This window comes from Canis lupus, chromosome 35 (assembly GCF_003254725.2).
Source record: "Canis lupus dingo isolate Sandy chromosome 35, ASM325472v2, whole genome shotgun sequence".
NCBI classification, from domain to species: Eukaryota; Metazoa; Chordata; class Mammalia; order Carnivora; family Canidae; genus Canis; species Canis lupus.
Window position 1 is genome coordinate 25,417,128 of NC_064277.1, and position 19,098 is coordinate 25,436,225.

The following is a 19,098-nucleotide window of genomic DNA, read 5'->3' on the forward strand; positions in this document are numbered from 1 at the left end:
TTTTCATCTCACATTAAAGACAAAAGCCTAAAAAATCTCTAGAAGTAGATAAAGAATAGAATAATAGCTAATAGAAAAATGGCAAAAATATTAGTGGGCAATTCAAAGAAAAAATGCAAATGACTCCTAAACACATGAATACTCAGCATCACTTATAAAAGTGAAAGTTCAAGTTGCAGTGGAATATCTGTAAGACTTTTTGAAATCATGAACTTGTGATATTCTCAGTGAGACATTGGTGAAGAGATGTATCATATATTATCATCATGGTGTAAATTGGTACAATTACTATTATTGGTAAATTGACAGATGATAGACGATATGCAAACTGTAAATATAACTGTATACATCCTTTGACTCAACAATTTCCCTTTGGAGAATTTACTCTTTAAATATAATTGAGCATGTATGTCATGTGATTTGAAGTAGGGGTCTGGGAGCAAATGGTCAAGAAAGAATTCTTGAGATGTTTTCAATGCAAAAAAAGGTGGGTTTTTAAAAGCACAGGGGCAGGACCCAAGGGCAGAAAGAGCTGCCCTGGGCCTGTGAGGAGTGATTGATTAACATCCTTTTAAATTGGGAGGGGCAGAGATAAAGGACGTTTCTAAAAGAATTTTCACATTGTTGAAGAAGACTTACAGGATCCTAGAGGCCTGACTATTGTCAAGCTAACATTACTTTTTCCTCTAGCAAAGCATTAACATCAAGACAGTTGGGAGTTCCTGGAGGATGTCATTCTCTACCGGTCTCAAGCATTCGTCAATGGGCTGCAAGTTGTAAGGAAATTTATCTACATTTCTCTGAGCCTTGGTTCTCCATCAGTATATAGTGCACTACCTTTTGGATAAAACAAAAATGTATATTTGCTTGGGTATGCATAAAATGACACTAGAAAGATATTCAACAAGCTAATAGGAATGGAGATCTATGACAAGTATTGGAAATTGAGAAAAGAGCAAGGGTAAAAGGAAAAATTTTACCATGTGCCTTCTCATGTTTAAGCCATATAAATATATTTACTTTTGCAAAGAAACCGTTTAATTTAAAAGAAAAGAATAACCAAAAAAGCAAGATACCTAGGAATAAATATAAAATATTTTCTGTAAGTTTTTATGGGTTTAATTATAAAACTTCATCAAAGATTATCAAATAAGATGTAAATAATTGAACATACCATATACATGGATAGAAAAAAAATATCAAAAACACGTCCATTCTTCTAAAAATATCTATAATTTCATTGTAATTCCAGCCAAAAATCCAAATGCAGTTTTTCATTGAATTTGCCAAGTTAATTCTAAACTGTAATAGGAGAAGCAAAGGACAAAGAATTAAGGAAGAATTACAGTGATGGGGGTGGGAGTGCTTTTTCTATGTGATATTAAGATATATGGTATTAACTCTGGGATAGGCAGAGAGACCATGGAACAATAGAGACCCAAAACATACCTACACATACATAAAAAGTTTCTATGACAAGGGTGACTTCCAGATCAGTAGGAAACTTAGGCTATTTGATAAGTATTACTGGGACAATCCACGTGTTAGATATATAAAATTGTATCTCGGGATGCCTGGGTGGCTCAGCGGTTGAGCGCCTGCCTTCAGCTCAGGGTGTGATCCTGGGGTCTTGGGATCGAGTCCAACATCGGGCTCCCTGCATGGAGCCTGCTTCTCCCTCTGCCTGTGTCTCTGCCTCTCTTTCTCGCTCTCTCTCAATCTCTCTCTTAAAAAAAAAAAAAAAAAAAAATTGTATCTCTATCCAATCTGTCCAGATAGCTTCAGGAATGTGAAAATCAAAACTTTCAAGCTTTTTAGAGAAAAAAAACAAAAGGATATCTTTGTAAAAGCAACCCACACAAAGATTGATTAAACAATATCATTTCAGGGACGCCTGGGTGGCTCAGCAGTTTAGGGCCTGCCTTCATTCCAGGGTGTGATCCTGGAGTCCTGGGATCAAGTCCCACATCATCGGGCTCCCTGTGTGGAGCCGGCTTCTCCCTCTGCCTGTGCCTCTGCCTCTCTCTCTCTGTGTCCCTCATGAATAAATAAATAAAATCTTTTTTTTTTTTTTAACTTTTATTTATTTAGGATAGGCACACAGTGAGAGAGAGAGAGGCAGAGACACAGGCAGAGGGAGAAGCAGGCTCCATGCACCGGGAGCCCAACGTGGGATTCGATCCCGGATATCCAGGACCGCGCCCTGGGCCAAAGGCAGGCGGCAAACCGCTGCGCCACCCAGGGATCCCTAAATAAATAAAATCTTTAAAAAATATATCATTTCATACATATTAGATGGTAAAAATTAATAACCAAAGAACCAAGTGTTGAGTAAGATATGGAATAATTGTAACTCTTACATGCTGCTAATGGGAATGTAAATTGATACAACGTTTGAAAACAATTTGGCAGTATTACTGACTTGAAGGTATTAACACTCTAAAACCCCAAAATTTAATTTCTAGGTATGTATTCTAGAGAAATTCTCATACATAAACAAAAGGGAAGATATACAAGAAGGTTCACAGCAGATTGTGTGGTCCAAAAATCAAAGACAATTTAACCTCCATTATCAGTAAAACAGACAAACTCATACTGTTGTAGAGTATTATTCCATATTTAGAAGATGTAAAGGTAATACTCTACAATAGTGAAAATGAATGGCAAATATTACAAGCATAATTTTGACCTAGGACTTTTTCCTTCTATGTTTTCTTCTATGTATATTCTCTGTATTTCTCTTCTATGTATAGTCTCTTCTAAACATATACATGTTCTAGCAAAAAGAAAAAAGAGTATATATATTAAATGCACACCATCTGGAAAATGGTTGAACTGAGTAGCTACATTTTGATGCATTTCTACAACGAAATATTCTACTGTGTTTAAAATGAATGAACTACATATATATGGAAAAGTTTAAACATTTCAAAACTATAATGTGGAATGAAAAACCAAGGGTGAAAGTTGCAGTCCAATTTTCATTTTTATAGATTTAAAATCCACAGAACACAAGTACTTATGGCAAAATGTACACCCAAATTGGAATGCTAAATAATGAATATATGTTGGAATGGAGCTAAGGAGATGGAATGCAGAAATGCAGAGAAGGTCTCATGCACCTGCAATGTACACTTCTTTTAAAAAGTAAAATATAGGGGATCTCTGGGTGGCTCAGCGGTTTAGCACCTGCCTTCAGCCCAGAGTGTGATCCTGGAGTCCTGGGATCCGTCTGGCATCAGGCTCCCTGTATGGAGCCTGCTTCTCCCTCTGCCTGCATCTCTGCCTCTCTCTCTGTATCTCCCATGAATAAATAAATAAAATCTTTAAAAGTAAATTTAAAAAATAAAAATAAAGTATAGCGACGCCTGAGTGGCTCAGCTGTTGACCCACAGCTCAGGGCATGATCCTACAGTCCCGGGTAGTCCCACATCGGGCTCCCCGGTGCATGGAGCCTGCTTCTCCCTCTGCCTATGTCTCTGTCTCTCTCTTTCTGTATCTCTCATGAATAAATAGAATCTTAAAAAAAATAAAAATAAAATATATATCTGAGGGGTGCCTGGGTAGCTCAGTCCGTTGAATACCTGACTCTTGATTTATGCTCAGGTCATGATCTCAGGGTCTTAAGACCCAGCTCTAGGCGGGGCTCCACGCAGTGGGGAGCCTGCTTCTCCCTCTCTCCCTCTGTCATCCTCCGCCAACTCGTGCTCCCTTGCAGACGTGCGCTCTCTCTCTAAAATAAATACATAAATCTTAAATAAAAAGATAAATATTGTTAAAATAAAATATATATCCGAAACAAATTGGGTATAGTGTCAAAAGTGCAAGAAGCTAGGTGTTGTGTGCATGAAGTTTACCATTTTTTTTATCAATGTTTGAATCCATTCACAGCTTTTAGAAAAATGAAAAGAAAATGAGAAGTAGATATTATGCAAAAAAAATACTTTGGGGTAGGTGTGGGTGGCTCAGTGGTCAGGATGTGATCCTGGGGTCCTGAGATCCCACAGGGAGTCTGCTTCTTTCTCCCTCTGCCTATCGTTCTGCCTTTCCCTGTGTGCCTCTCATGGATAAATAAAATCTTTTAAATCAATTAATTAAAAAATAAAAACCTTCAAACAAACTCAGCTGAATTTTGGTTAACACCGCAGGTGAGATGAGGCAGTGAGAGGAAAGAGCAGCAGTAAACCTCAGTTAGCTCCTAGTAGTTACACATCCGCCCGCCGACTCGGGAAAGTCCACGTTTCGGGCCGTTGTGAGGCGGGGTTACAACCAGCCACGTTTTGCACACCCTTTTGCACACCTTCATTCCCGGAAGCCGAGGAAGGATTCCCAGGTGAGGTCTGAGCGAGGTGCATGGGCTTCCGTTCCACCTCCCAGACTGATGTCCGGGAGAGGCTGCGTCGGCGCAGCAGAAGCCAGTTTCCCGCCACAAACGGGCGCAAGGACCCCGCCCCGGAAGCCGTAAGAACTTCGAGAGCCGGCGAGGCATCCTGGGAAACCGAGTCTGGGCGCGAGAAAGACGCCAAGACTTCTGGGAGTCACAGTCCTGAGCCAGGCCTCCTTCTGCGCAGGTTCAAAGTCCCCGAGCCGGCGCGGCGCGGTCCCCCCACCGGAAGTGTCCGATCGGAACCATCCCGTAGGAGAGGGGAGTCCGGGCTTGAGGATCCACGGGTCCGACCTTTTGTCCCCTCCGAGCATTGCAGTCCCTGCCACTTTATTTGGGGTCGCAGCCGCCCCGCAGCGAGGTCCTGTAGCCAGCACCGCGGAGGCATCCCGAGGAAAGGCGTGCGGACGGCGTTGCGCCCGCCTACTCCGAAACGCGCCTCGGTTTCCATGGTTACCCGCGCCGTGCGTTACGTCATGGCGGGGGGCGGGGCGCCGGGCTGGGGTCCCTGATGGCCTCGGAGCGCGGCGTTGGCCCCGTGGGGCTGCTTCCTCCCCTCCCGGAGGAGTTCCCGGGACCCCGTCCCACGCGCGCTGCTCGCGGGAGGGGTCCTCGCCTTTCCGTGGAAGACGCGGGGCGGCCCACGGCTGTCGGGCGTCCACGCAGGGGAGCCCGTGGTGCCCGCGGCCCGGTACCGCTGCCCCGTCCTCCTGGGGCCGAGACCTGGAAGGAACCGCCAGAACTAAAAACAGTTCGGGGACGAGGCGATGTGTCCGCAGACGTCATGCGTCAGGAGCTGTAGGAGCTCCGTGGGAAGGAGGGGAATTGAATTCTTAGTCCCATCCAGTACTCCACCCTGCGAGCGTCCTGTGTTCGTCATCCCTCTTCTCAGTTCTTCCCGCTTTGTCTCGTCCAGCTTCAGCCCTCTCCATCCCTGCAAGTATTTGCTCTTGCACGTCCACCTACGCGGTCTCCCTGCTCTGACCCGGTGAGGTACTGATGCCTCAACCGTCCAGCTGGTTTAGTCCTTCCGTTGTCAGCATTTCAGTGCGTGCCCAGTGAGTTATTTAATATGCCGTATTAAGTTATTTAAATGCTTTTAATCCACGTGGGTTCTATGGCCTTTTTCCCCCCAACTATTTCGCAAACTCAAGCACCATTTAATTCCTTACAGCTGTACATCAGAATAGGGATTTTCCAGGTATACCCAGACTGACCGAGACAGCATCCCAGGAATCTTAACAGTTTCTACATGATTAATTATCTAGTTAATCAGCTGCAAACTCAGACTTTCTTGGAAACCATTGCTGTACAACTTCTAGCCCAGAGCTTTACTGTGTTGATTCCTTTTTTTTTTTTTAAGATTTTATTTATTTCAGAGAGAAAGTGAGATGGAGCAGGAGCAGAGAGGGAGGGGCAGAGGGACAAGCAGGCCCCCCCACCCCCCACCCCGCTGAGCCGGGAGCTGATGTGGCACTGAATCCCAGACTCTGAGATCATGACCCCAACCAAAGACAGATGCTTAACCAACTAAGCCACCCAGGCGCTCTTTGTGTTCAGATTCTTAATAAAGTACATGTCAGTGCAACAATCAACAGTTAACTGGTGAAATGTTTAGTAGAAGGCCCTGAAAGATCTTTGCATTCTGCTCTTGTACTCTAGGGCTTCATATCTACATTCCTGTTACTCAGTTTTTCAGTGCAGAAACCAGACATTCCTGTGTGATAAAACTCTAGGAACTGGTATTTAATAACAAGATTCATAGTAGACAGATAAGCAAGTCATGGTGCCAGTTTATTATATTTAACTTAATGTCCAATGACATGCGAAAGACATTAGGATTTGAAGCCAACGGCCAAGAAAAAAGTCTTGAGATGTCTTAAGTGCAAAAAGGTGGTTTTATTAAAGCAGAGAACAGGACCCATGGGCAGAAAGAGCTGCACTGGGGTCTTGAGGAATGGCCCATTATATAGTTTGAAGTTGGGAGGGCATTAGGGATAGTGTAAGCAAGTCTCCAAGGTATTTTGGAAACAAGGTTTCCAGGATCCTGCAGAGGCTAGCTATTGTTAGGGTCATTTGTTACTGTTTAGTAAAAACTCAGTCATGAAACCCTTCAGATGTGTATCAGGGACCTTTATATGCTTGGGGGATGATTGCCAACATGTATCTCTGGGGAGTTTAGAGATAAAGGAAGTTTCCAAAAGAATTTCTATATGTTCAAGTATACTTACAGGGTCCTGGGGGTCGATTACCTTTTGCCCTTAGCAAAGTATCAACATTGAGGCAGCTGAGTCCCTAGACGAATGTCACTAAGGCTGTTTTAGGACTTTTCAGTGGGCTGTGGATAGTAAGGAAATTTCATAATTTTTCTTCTGCCTTCGTTTCCCACATCATCCAAGATATGAACTGAGCCACAAAACTAGGAAAGTAGAGAAGGAACTGTTGGGATAAAAGGAAACCTATTTGAAACCTTTCAGGAAAGAATGAGTTAACGCTGGTGGAAACTGTTAGCCCTGGCTCTCAAGAAAAGTTGCCTTGGGGACCCAGCTGGCTCAGTTGGTGGAACAGGTGACTCTTGATCTCGAGTTGTGAGTTCCATCCCTACGTTTGGTGTAGAGATTACTCAAAACCTAAAGGAAAAAGAAAAGTTACCCTTGTTACTTAAGAGATTTATAAATAATCCTAGTTCCAGATTTTGAATTAATAATTATCATTCCAACCTTATTATTTTCTTCACACTTGTATTGAGTACAAACGTGACGTTTCTCGGCGTTTCTCTTTTTATATTGTAGTCCATCCTAGAAATGAACAACATATTAACTCCACAAACAGTATTGTCAGGTCATCTGCTCAGAAGCTTTCCTTGGCTTCCCAGTACCTAAAGGATAAACTCTGAATTCAGGATCTTGGCATTCGAGGCTTTCTATCGTAGCACTTTGCCTCTGTGATTTCCTTATACAAACTTACCAAACTTTTTGCTTTCCCACTTTTGTGATCCTACCATTAACCAGTTGTTCAGGGTGTTTCCTTGTTTGTAATTTCCTATTTTTCTCTCTTCCACATCCTATCAAGTCCTTTCCATTCTTCAGAAGTTAATCCATTAATTAAGTTTTCCCTGCCCATTGCAACGTGCTAGGCTCCTTTGTATCTCCAACTTTATGAAGCACTTTGTCATTTTTCTATGCTGATCCTTATTGTCTTTATGACTTACATATAATTTAATTGCATGTAGCATGTTTAACATGAAGCATTGCCTTAAATTTATAAATCTTACATTCTTTTCTTTTTTTAAAGATTTTATTTATTTACTCATTAGAGACAGAGAGAGAGAGAGAGAGAGAGGCAGAGACACAGGCAGAGTGAGAAACAGGCTCCATGCAGGGAGCCTGATGTGGGACTTCATCCCAGGACTCCAGGATCACGCCCTGGGCCAAAGTCAAGCACTAAACCACTGAACCACCAAGGTGTCCCTAAATCTTATATTCTATTTTCAAAATACTTCCATTTTGAAGTATTTTGTTTTTAGGGATGCCTGGGTGGCTCAGTTGGTTGAGTCCATCTCCTGATTTCTGCTCAGGTCAATCTTAGGGTCGTGGGATTTAGCCCAGACTTGGGCTCCAAGATGGGCTAGGAGTGTGCTGGAGATTCTCTTCCTCTCCCTTTGTCCCTCTATCTCTCTTTCTAAAATAAATCTTTTTAAAAAAGGTATTTTGGGGCAGTCCAGGTGGCTCAACAGTTTAGCACCACTTTCAGCCCAGGGCGTGATCCTGAAGACCCAGGATCGAGTCCCGCATCCAGCTCCCTGCATGGAGCCTGCTTCTCCCTCTGCCTGTGTCTCTGCCTCTCTCTTTCTCTCTCTCTCTCTCTTTCTCTGTGTCTCTTATGAATGAATAAAAAAATACTTTAAGAAAAGGTATTTTGTTTTTAGTTTTTTAAGATTTTATTTATCCATTTGAGAGAGAGTGAGTGAGAATGAGAAAGAGAGCAGGAGCAGGGGTAGGGGCAGAGGGAAAGGGAAAAGCAGGCTGTCTACTGAGCAGGGAACCTGCCTCAGGGCCAGATCACAGGACTCTGAGAGATGATGACCTGAGCCTAAGTCAGATGCTTAACCGACTGAGCCACCGGGAGTCCCAAGTTATTTTGTTTTATTTATTTATTTATTTATTTATTTATTTATTTATTTATTGTATTTTGTTTTAAATTTAAATTTTAAACTGCTTTAAGGTAGAAATTTTGTAACACTTATATCCCACAAAATAAGTATTTCAGTGCTTTTACGTATAATAAATGCCCACTACACTTCTGTCTAATGGAAAATTACTATTGTATGATCTTTCTTCTTCGTAGACAGTAATAGTTATTTCTCATCCCTTAGAAGAGCTCTTGAAACTAAATAAGACCCTTCACAAAGCAGAAAGGGGTTTCCTGGTAATACATTTCATCACAAAATGACAACAGCTACAGTTCAGAACCTTCAGGAGAATGAAGAACTTGTGATAGTGAAGATAAAAGAGGAAGATTTTGTCTGGAGGCAGGACACTTGCCTCCAGAGAAGCAATCCCCTCAGGCAAGAGCTGTGCCGACAGCTTTTCAGGCAGTTCTGCTACCAGGATTCCCCTGGACCCTGAGAGGCACTGAGCCCGCTCCAGGAGCTCTGCCATCAGTGGCTACAGCCCGAAACCTACAGCAAGGAGCAGATCCTGGAGCTGCTGGTGCTGGGGCAGTTCCTGACCATCCTGCCTGAGGAGCTCCAGGCCTGGGTACAGGAACATGATCCAGAGAGTGGAGAGGAGTGGTTACCATACTGGAAGATTTGGAGAGAGGTGCCAATGAAGCGGTAGTCCGGATACACAATGGGATGGGAGATCTAAGACCTCCACATGGATGGAGTCTCACAGTAGGAAGAAAAGGCCTGAGATTGAACACCTGGTGAGACCTGCAGGGGCTGTTAGTTCAGTGTGCCTTTATGTCTCCTATCCATTGCATTTGATGCTATGCCACATTTTACAGTTGAATCAGACTTAATCCATCCTTCTGCAGTTTTGTATTCCTACAGGAGGTTCTCTTTACTTTTGGAAGATGTTCAAATCCCCAAACAAGGATTCTCTCACAAGCCAAAATGTACTCTATTTTTTTTTCCTCGGGTTCCAGTCCATGCACATGGACAAGAGATATTCAGGAGAAAGGTGGTACCTTCTGGACCAGTACTTAGTGTCCACTTGCAGCCAGTGGACCCCAATGCCCTTCATGGTTCTTCAGCACCCCTTCTTCTGGACCGTGGTAAGGGGCAGTATTGCGTGCAATTCATGTCACTGAAAGAGTGGGACTGTGAATCTTCTTTCTCAGAGTAGCCTCAGTCACTATAGGTGGTCCTTTATCACCCCATGAGAAGTAGAGAACTTTTTCCCTATGTGTCATTGGTCAATTAAAATAAAAACAGAGAAAACCTGATTCCTTATACAGAATATTTATGTTTTCCTATTTGTTCTTCATCCAGACTATTTCCAAAACACAGTATATTTTTGTGAGTAAATTAAAGAAAAATGAATGCATAAGAAAATGTCAGGGAAAAAGTAAAGAAACAAAAGAAAAAGAGGAAGAAACATATCAAGAGAAACAAAATGTGTTAGTAGAGAAGCAGATACACAATGATATACTCAGAAGTGGAATGTAATTCACGGATTTATAGAACAAGATATGCGTTGTTGTCTTTTTTTTTATTGTACTTTCAGTCTTCCAAAACTTTCATGTTTTTGTAGGAAGTTTTGGGTTTTTTTTTTTGTTTTTGTTTTTATAGGAAGTTGGATGTACTTCTGGTGACTACCCCCATGGAAATACTTATTGCTGTTCTAAAACGCCTCTATTTAAAAAGTCCATGGACTCAATATCACTTTAGGTGTAAATGATCTCAAAATTAAACTCAAGAATAAATTACAGTCAGTTTTTATAAAAATACCCAAATTCTGCTTTCCAGTTTTTTTTTTGGAGACATTTCTATCCACCCCATCCAAAATCATACATTTCCCCCACCCTAAGACCAGCACTGCCTAACCACCCTTCCTGCTCTACCATATTCTAGACAAAGGAAATCCTACAACAAACAGGGGATGCCGGATTGCAGCACAATACAGAGTTGTAGTCATAGAATAAATTTGTGAGCCAGAAGGCGGGAATTGTGAAGACTAGATCATAAATGGACTCTGGAAACCAGGCAGAGGAGTTAGGTGTGTTGTGGAAGAAAAGAGAGGGAAGGTTTCTGAGTAGGATATAGGTGACAGAATATTAACAACAGTTAGTCTCGTGAGGGTATTCAGAATGCCTAAGAAGAACAGCTCAGAGTCAGAACAGTGGGAGGCTGTGACAGTCTCCTAGATAGGAAGAGTGATAAGAATGGGTGGTAGTAGCAGAAATGTAAAAAGGGGATGCATTCAGGGGACATTTAGCTGAAAGTGGTTACAGAACTTGATCAGTCATGGATGATGAAGAAATGGGTGGTTGGATAGATGGGCATTCTACTTGCTTTTACCAACTTTTCTCTTTTGTGTCCTTGTCCATCACACCTATCACCTGAAAGGCCACATTTTTAGAATGGCCAATTCAAGTACCAATATGTAACTAACTGTCTTGGGTATATCTCAAAATTTTCTTTTCTTCCAATGCAGCAAACAGGTATTTACCACTTTGTCTTTTCATTTTTTTAGATAAGGAAAGTGAAAACAATGGATCTGTGCCAAAGTTGGACATTTGTGAAAAAATTGAATCACAAAGAATTCTATCAGGAAGAATTTCAGGATTCATGTCGGAAGGATCTGCTGAGCCTCAAGACATCTGTAAGTCTGCAGGCAGGTTAAAGAGGCAGTGGGGAAAAAGAATCAGGAGGGTCTCAGAGACCATCATCTTCTCAGGATGGAGGTTATAATAAAATCCTTACCCACAAAAATATACTTACAGGTGAAATTGGCCATGATAGATGTGAGAGAAGCTTAAACCTAAATTCAAGTGAATTGGTACACCAGAAAACTTGTAAACACAGTACCTATGACCAAAATTTCAAATGGAATCCAGATTTTATTAAGCATCAAAGAATTTATGCTGGAGAAAGAATTCACCAATATGGAAAATCTCTCAAGAGCCCAAACCTTATTAAACATGCAGCAATTTTTAATGGGGAGAAAACCCACCAGTGTAATGAGTGTGGGAAAGCTTTCAGACATAGCTCAAAGCTTATCAGGCATCAGAGAATCCACACTGGAGAAAGGCCCTATGAATGTAGTGAGTGTAGGAAAGGCTTTGAGGGGAGCTCAGATCTTATTAGACACCAGAGAATTCACCCTGGGGAAAGACCCTTTGAATGCAAAGAATGTGGGAGAGCATTCAGTCTGAACTCACATCTTATCCTGCATCAGAGAATTCACACCAGAGAGAAACCCTATGAACGTAGTAAATGTGGGAAAACCTTCAGAGTGGGCTCACACCTCATTCGACATCTGAGAATCCACACTGGAGACAAACCCTATGAATGCAGTGAGTGTGGAAGAGCCTTCAGTCAGAGTTCCCACCTTCGTCAACACCAAAGAATTCACAAGAGGGAAAACCTGTTAATGTAAAGAACTTAAGTTTTTATGGAAAGGAGAAAGAAATAGCAACATGAAAAATATTGAATAAAAAATATGGAGTGAGATGAATGACTGAAAAACTATGATCTCTTTTCTCATTCTCTGGCTTGTGTTCTGTGAATGGTCTTCACCTGTGGGGAGCAGGGGGCTTTCTGTGAGACAGGATTTGCCTCTCTTCCATTGACTGCTGAAGTCAAGAGCAGAACTTAGAGGGGAGCTAATAAATAGGCTACTCTGTGGCAATGGAGATACAGAAAAAAAAGGACTGTCTTGGAAGTAACCATGATTACTATGTGGAGAGGAGAGGATTCGGTAAAGCTGATCATCAACACTAGTAAATGATGCTCCACAAGAAGAGGTAGTCTAAGCTCTCTAAGCGGAATAACTTGGGAAATACACAACAGAGCTTTCAAAACATTCCTTTAAATGAAGGACAACCAAACTACATTAGAAAGTCATGTCAAAGAAGAGGACTTGAGCAATGGTGGCATTTTAATACGCAGACCAAAATCTAGATCCAGAGGTCATACCAGGAGGTAAGCCAGGAAAGCATCCAAGGCAAGAGGCCAGAATCCAGAGAAATTCAAATAAGAGAGGAGAGAAATAAATTAGGGAGGACTTGCGGTTAGTGGTGAGGAAAGGTGGTCACATTGAACTTAAAGTTGACTTTAGGGGAGACAGTAACATAACTAGGATCTTACTGCCATATATACGTGGGTTTTGGCACCTCTCTGGGGTAAGTGGACAGACTTCAGTTCTGAGGAGCCCTCTTAACAGAAGCAGGGTTCCCTAGCTACTGGCAATCCCGGAAGAGGGCTGAGAGAATTAGCATTAAAAGTAAAGGTACTGGGGAGCCTGGGTGGCTCACTGGTTTGGCGCCTGCCTTTGGCCCAGGGCATGATCCTGGAGACCCGGGATGGAGTCCCAAATTGGACTCCCTGCATGGAGCCTGCTTCTCCCTCTGCCTGTGTCTCTGCCTCCCTCTCTCTCTCTCTCTCATGAATAAATAAAATCTTAAAAAAAAAAAAAAAAAAAGTAAAGGTCCTGAAACTATTTCATTATGCTGGATGCTCTTCTCTCCAGAAAAGACAATGTAGAGAAGGTCTTTATCTGAGAAGAGTGGAAAGAGGAATCCACTCCACCAGTGATTTCAGGATATATGGCAAATCCTGCTGTACTGTTTTCCTGTTTGATGAGGCACATTTTCCCTAATGTGAGAATCAAAACAACTATGTAAGGTTTAATATCCCCCTGCAGGGCAGTCCCAGTGGCACAGCGGTTTGGCGCGCCTGTGGCCTGGGGTGTGATCCTGGGGACCCTGGATCTAGTCCCACGTCGGGCTCCCTGTGTGGAGTCTGCTTCTCCTCTTTGCCTCTCTCTTTGTGTGTGTCTCTATGAATAAATACGTAAAATCTTTAAAAATAATAATAATACCCCACTGCATATGTCTTTATCTGAAAACTAGCAAACCTCCTGTGTAGATTTACAATAATCTAATGTACGAAATCATCTAATAGGCTTTATAAAAAATGTTTTACATTTCTCAATTACCTCGAACTAGAAAAGCCCTGATAGGATCTAAGTGACCCATTATGTGTGTGTCTGTGTGTGTGTAATATTGAACGCATAGTTTCTCTTCTCATAAGTACTGTGCTAATTGCTCACGTGTGAATTTGTTTTTGCTGGAAAACACCGGCATGTTCGGTGGGATATTTTCGTTTCGTGCCATTTGTAGTTAAAGCTTCACGTTCTTTCCGTGTTATCAGTTGTATTGACTGACCTGGTTTGTGCATTTCGTCACAAACGACAAGGTTCACCGGGATTCTCATTTTCCTTTGGAATTAATCTTTCAGTGCTTCATTCAGTGATTTCAAGACGACCAGTCAGCGTAAGCCTCAGTAAAAGTTGTCGGCAGCCTTTTGGATATCTGTAAGTTAATGATTTGTTTTGCTTTCCGAGGAGCCAAAAACATTCACTTCACCCCCAAGCCAGTCTCCTTGAAGCAGAGACTGCCATATACACGGCCTGTGAAGTTTACTCAGAGTCCATGACTGGCGCAGCCTAGGCTATTAAATCTCCAACGGGGAGCACTGCACTGGGAGCCAAGAACGTGGGCCGTGCGGGAGAACTCAGACAACCAGGAGGCAGCTGCTGGTCCTAACTTAAGGCAGCTCTGTTACCAGGAGACACCTGGACCCTGGGAGGCTCTGTACCAACTCTAGGAACGTTGCTGTCCGTAGCGGATGCCGCATGAGGAGCTGCAGGTGTAAATGTTAGAGGATCAACCAAAAAACAGGAGGCAGCCACCTTGAGGGGGGCTCGGAGAGGGCGCATGATGACACAGGGCAGCAAGTGGTGATTAAATGAGCGAACATGCAGTAAGGGAGAGAAGCATCTGTACAACCGTGGTTGCAAAGCTTCAGTCCACTCAGCCAGGCTAGGTGTATTAGTGTCCGCCTTCCTCATTTTCTCATCCTTTTGATTTGTTTCTTACTTCTTCTTGAAGATGGAACAGACTATATGTCAATTTTTTTCTATTTGTTGACCTAAGAATTGTCCCCTAAGGTGTCCTTCTAAGATACTAACTCTGGTTCACTCTTTGAGCTTTTCACAAACTCAATCATATCTTAAGTGTTTTCAGGTTGTAGCCAGGACATGTGGAATGGGAGTACATTCAGAATTTCCTCACAAAGCAGCATAGAAGCCACTAATTATTCCAGTCCATGAAATATCCAGAATTCCAGGCCATTCATGAGCAGGGTGAGCATCAAGAATCCATCTTGAGAGAGAATGGTTGAAAGTTCTGGTAGGTATCCAGGCAGAAAAGCATTAGGAACCCGTGAGTCATAGAAACACCGTGCTGAATCAGACTGAATGTCCTCTCAAGTACCATAGTCCCACTTAATTAGCACTAACAAAGGACATGGTACAGAATAACATAATGCTGTCTTCCCTGTTATCAGCCTCAGGAAAAAGTTGTCTACGTGCATTCCTAATAACTTCATTTAAAAACCTTTTCTGGGGATTCCTGGGTGGCTCAGTGGTTTAGCGCCTGCCTTTGGCCCTGCTCGTGATCCTGGAGTCCAGGGATTGAGTCCTGCATCCGGCTCCCGGCATGGAGCCTGTTTCTCCCTCTGCCTGTGCCCCTGCCTCTCTCTCTCTCTGTGTGTCTCTCATGAATAAATAAGATTTTTTTTTAAAATGACCTTTTCTGAATTTCCTGTATCATTTAAAGCCCTTTTGTACCTCTTTCCTGTGCCCTTGTAATGGAAGCTACATCATCTACCTAATCTTTCAGACTGTCTAACCCTATCTGGTATTTCCTTTAGTCCCTGCTGTCTTTAGTTAAAAAGTAACAAATGATCCTAAAATATCATGATCTCTCTTCAGCATTTTCTCCTTATTGGCCCCATTCCCTCTAACTTCAGTACGTTTCAATCTGTTCTGTCAGTCAAAAAACAAATTATTGGGGTACACCTGGGTGATTCGGTTGAATGAATCTTGATTTTAGTTCAGGTCATAATCTCAGGGTCTTGGGATCAAGCCCAGCATAGGCCTCTGCACTCAGCAGGGAGTCTGCTTCTCTCCCTCTTCCTCTTCTCTGCCCCTCACCCATCCCACCCCATGCCCCTGTGCTCTCTCAAAAAAATATTTTTAAAAATATTTTTCTGTTGCTTTCTACTGCCATCCCCAGACTTTCTGCTTATTTTCATCTTTTCCACTTTTGACATTCATTGTAACTCTTGTTAGTCAGTGCATATCTGTTTTTGATAGTTGCTTTATTCATCTTTCCTTGCCCACCTCACCACCCAATCCTGTACCTACAGAATGGGAGAAAATATTTGCAAACCATCTATCAGATAAGAGGTTTATACCCAAAATACGTATATATAAAGAACTTGGGATGCCTGTTTGGCTCAGTCGGTTGAGTGTCTGACTCTTGATCTCAGGTCTTGATCTCAGGGTTGTGAGTTTAGGCCCCACACTGAGTGTGGAGCCTACTTAAAAAAAAATTTTTTTTAAGACAAAATACATAAAGAACTCCTACAACTTAATAACAAAAACAATTCGGTTAAAACACAGGTAGGGCACCTGGCTTGCTCAGTCAGTAGAACACATAACTCTTAATCTCAGGGTCATGAGTTCTAGCTTCACATGTGGCACAGAGCCTACTTAAATATAAGTATAAATAAAACATAGGCAAGATGTGGAAACAACCTAAGCCCATTAATAGATGAATGGACATAGTACATATAAACAGTGGAATATTATTAAACCATGAGAAAGCAGGAAATCCTGCCATTTGTGAAATGGATGGAATTTGAGAGCACTGTATTAAGTGAGATAAGTCAGAAAAAGACAAACATTGTAGGATACCACTTATATGTGGAATCTAAAAAAAGCTGAACTCATAAAAACAATGGTGGTATATTTGTGAGGTTTTAGTATGTATTGTTTATTTCTGTTCTCATAGTCATACTCTTTATTTTAGTCTTTTTGATATGACAGAGCAAATACTCAACCTGTAGTACAGCATTCTTCTATCAGTATTAGAATACATGTGTTCAAAATGCCTGGGGTGCCTGGGTGGCTCAGGGTCTTGGGATCGAGTCCAGCATTGGGCTCTCTGCTCAGCGGAGAGTCAGCTTCTCCCTCTGCCTCTCTCCCTGCCCATACTTGCTCTCTCTTGCTCTTTCTCAAATAAATAAGATCTTTAAAAAAAGAAGAAAAAAAAAAGCAACACACACACAAAGTGCCATCCACTTGTTACCTTCTTTTATCTTCATAATATCCTTGGTAAATAGTAGTTATTATCCAATAATAATTTCATTGAAAAAAATCTGGGCATAAAGGAGTTAAATAACTTGTCAGCAGTTACAAGGTTAGGAGGTGAAGATGCAGGATTCTCCAGATCAATAGTTATTCATCCAGAGGCCATGATTAAACCTTTAAACTCTTGGTGCGTAGCATACTGCAAAGAATATGAGGGTTTGACTAGAAAAGGCTTTTTTTAAAAAAGTTCATATCCCTTTATTTTTCTTATTCAAGTATAATTATCATAGTGTAATCATTTCAGGTGTATAACATGATTCAACAATTCTATACATTACTCAGCTGCACATAAGTCAGATAACATAGAAATGGCTATTTTAAGGGATCATTTCCATACAAGGGTCTGATGTTGGAAAAAATTTACCATGTCTGGAGAAAAACACCTTGAAGCTTTTCTCATGCTTTTCCCATAGCATCCTTTTCCAAAACATATTATCTGTTGAAAAAGGCCTGAATTCTTAATGAAATTGCCAGAATAGGAAACCCATTATTAGAACTTCCTATCCACAGGAGCAGTCTGAGGCCTTAACGGAGCTGAACACACCTAGAAACCTTGCAACCTCTCCCACATTTATTACATTCATAGGGTTTCTCTCTCCTGTGCAAATTTTCTAATACTTAATAAGGCCAGTACTTGCACTGGAAGCTTTCTCACATTCTTTACGTCTATAGGGCTTTATTCAGCATGGATTTTCAGGTGACCAACAAAAATGAGAGCATTGAATAAAGGTTTTCTCACACTTACCACAGTGATAGTTTCTCCCCAGAGTGAGTTCTCTGATGTCCAGAAAGGGGGAAATGCTGAATAAAGGCTTTCCTATACTCACCACAATTATAAGTTTTTTGTCCAGTATACTTTCTCCTGAGTTTAAAGATTTAAATTCCAGGGAAAATTTTTCCTACATTTATCACCAGTCTGTTAGAAGACTTCACAACTGCCTTCCTGATAAGTCTCCCCATTGAGTCGGCCAGATGTGCAGTGCTAGCTTCCAAGATGTGTTAACTATACAATCACGCAGGGCCCTAATGCTCAGAGGGGTCCTGCTTTTCAGAAGATCTTGGGCTTGTTTAATATTGTTGTCACAGTCTTGACATTCTAAATGTTCTCTTTGAACTTGTGTTTTATAAGTGAAGGACAGGACAGTAATGCATGCACCTGAGTAGAAGGTATGTCTTGCTCTCCCATTCACATATAGCATTTGCAATCCCCCATGAGCACAAAATTCCAGTGGACCCATGACTCATGGGAGTTCAGTGAGACTCTAACTATAAAGAGGAATAGAGGCAGCCCGGGTGGCTCAGCGGTTTAGCGCTGCCTTCAGCCCAGGGCGTGATCCTGGAGCCTCAGGATCGAGTCCCACATCAGGCACCCTGCATGGAGCCTGCTTCTCCCTCTGCCTGTGTCTCTGCCTCTCTCTCTCTGTGGGTCTCTAATGAATAAATAAATAAAATATTTAAAGAAGAAGAAGAGGAATAGAGTAGGCTGCCCCAAAGTACACCACTCTGGCTTGTGGATTATGTTGAGCTGAAGCCAAGCATGATCCAGAAGACTCAGGAAAAACATTTACCTCTCCATTAACTATCTAAAATAATTTATATAGGGGGCCTGTACCAGAAAAAGACCTATTACCAGACATAACTTTTTTACCTGAAAGACAACTGAATACCATGCAAACATCTAATAACCAAACTTCTCTTATCCTGTGAATTCTCCTCCCAGGAAGAGGAAGTCCCAGGCCCCTATCCCATTCCTTGGCTTAGGATGGCATATAAACCTCAATTGCCCAAATTGCCCATGAGTTCCTATCTTTGGAACTCTTATACGTACATAAATTTGTTTTTCTCCTTTTAACCGGTCATGTCAATTTATTTATTAGACCACCCAAAGAACCTGAAAGGGAAGAAGGGAAAATTTCCTACCCCTACATGTACAAGGTAGGCATATTATATCTGCACCTGAGTAAGCTGGGGTGCTGACAGCCAGGTGAGACCATACTTTTCTTGCTGGAACCAGAGCTTCCTTATAACTCAGCTGGTAAAAGGCAGGGTCTGAGAAACAGGAAAAAGGAACTCCCCATGTTCTTTTTGTGTTACTTCCCTGTGGTAAGTAGCCATTTCCTGGAAATGACGGCAGAAGGGAAAGGGAAGAGAGCAACCCACTACTGCTGCCTTTTTCCTTTTCCTTACTCATCAGTACCTAAAGGTCGAGTTGACAGAATGTGTACCTGTCAAGAAGCTGTCAGTCACCCTGTACAGTGTTTCCAC

General features: G+C 42.1%; 1 protein-coding gene across 1 annotated transcript; it reads left to right on the forward strand.

Moving 5' to 3' along the window:
- Positions 1-4,761: 4,761 nt before the first annotated feature.
- ZNF165 (zinc finger protein 165) lies at positions 4,762-15,205 on the forward strand. The gene is given in 4 exon segments (XM_049106045.1): positions 4,762-5,442; positions 8,760-9,664; positions 11,086-11,246; positions 11,248-15,205. Coding segments are annotated over 3 exon segments (1,191 nt in total). The 5' UTR covers positions 4,762-5,442; positions 8,760-9,378; the 3' UTR covers positions 11,992-15,205.
- The last annotated feature ends 3,893 nt before the right edge of the window (positions 15,206-19,098 follow it).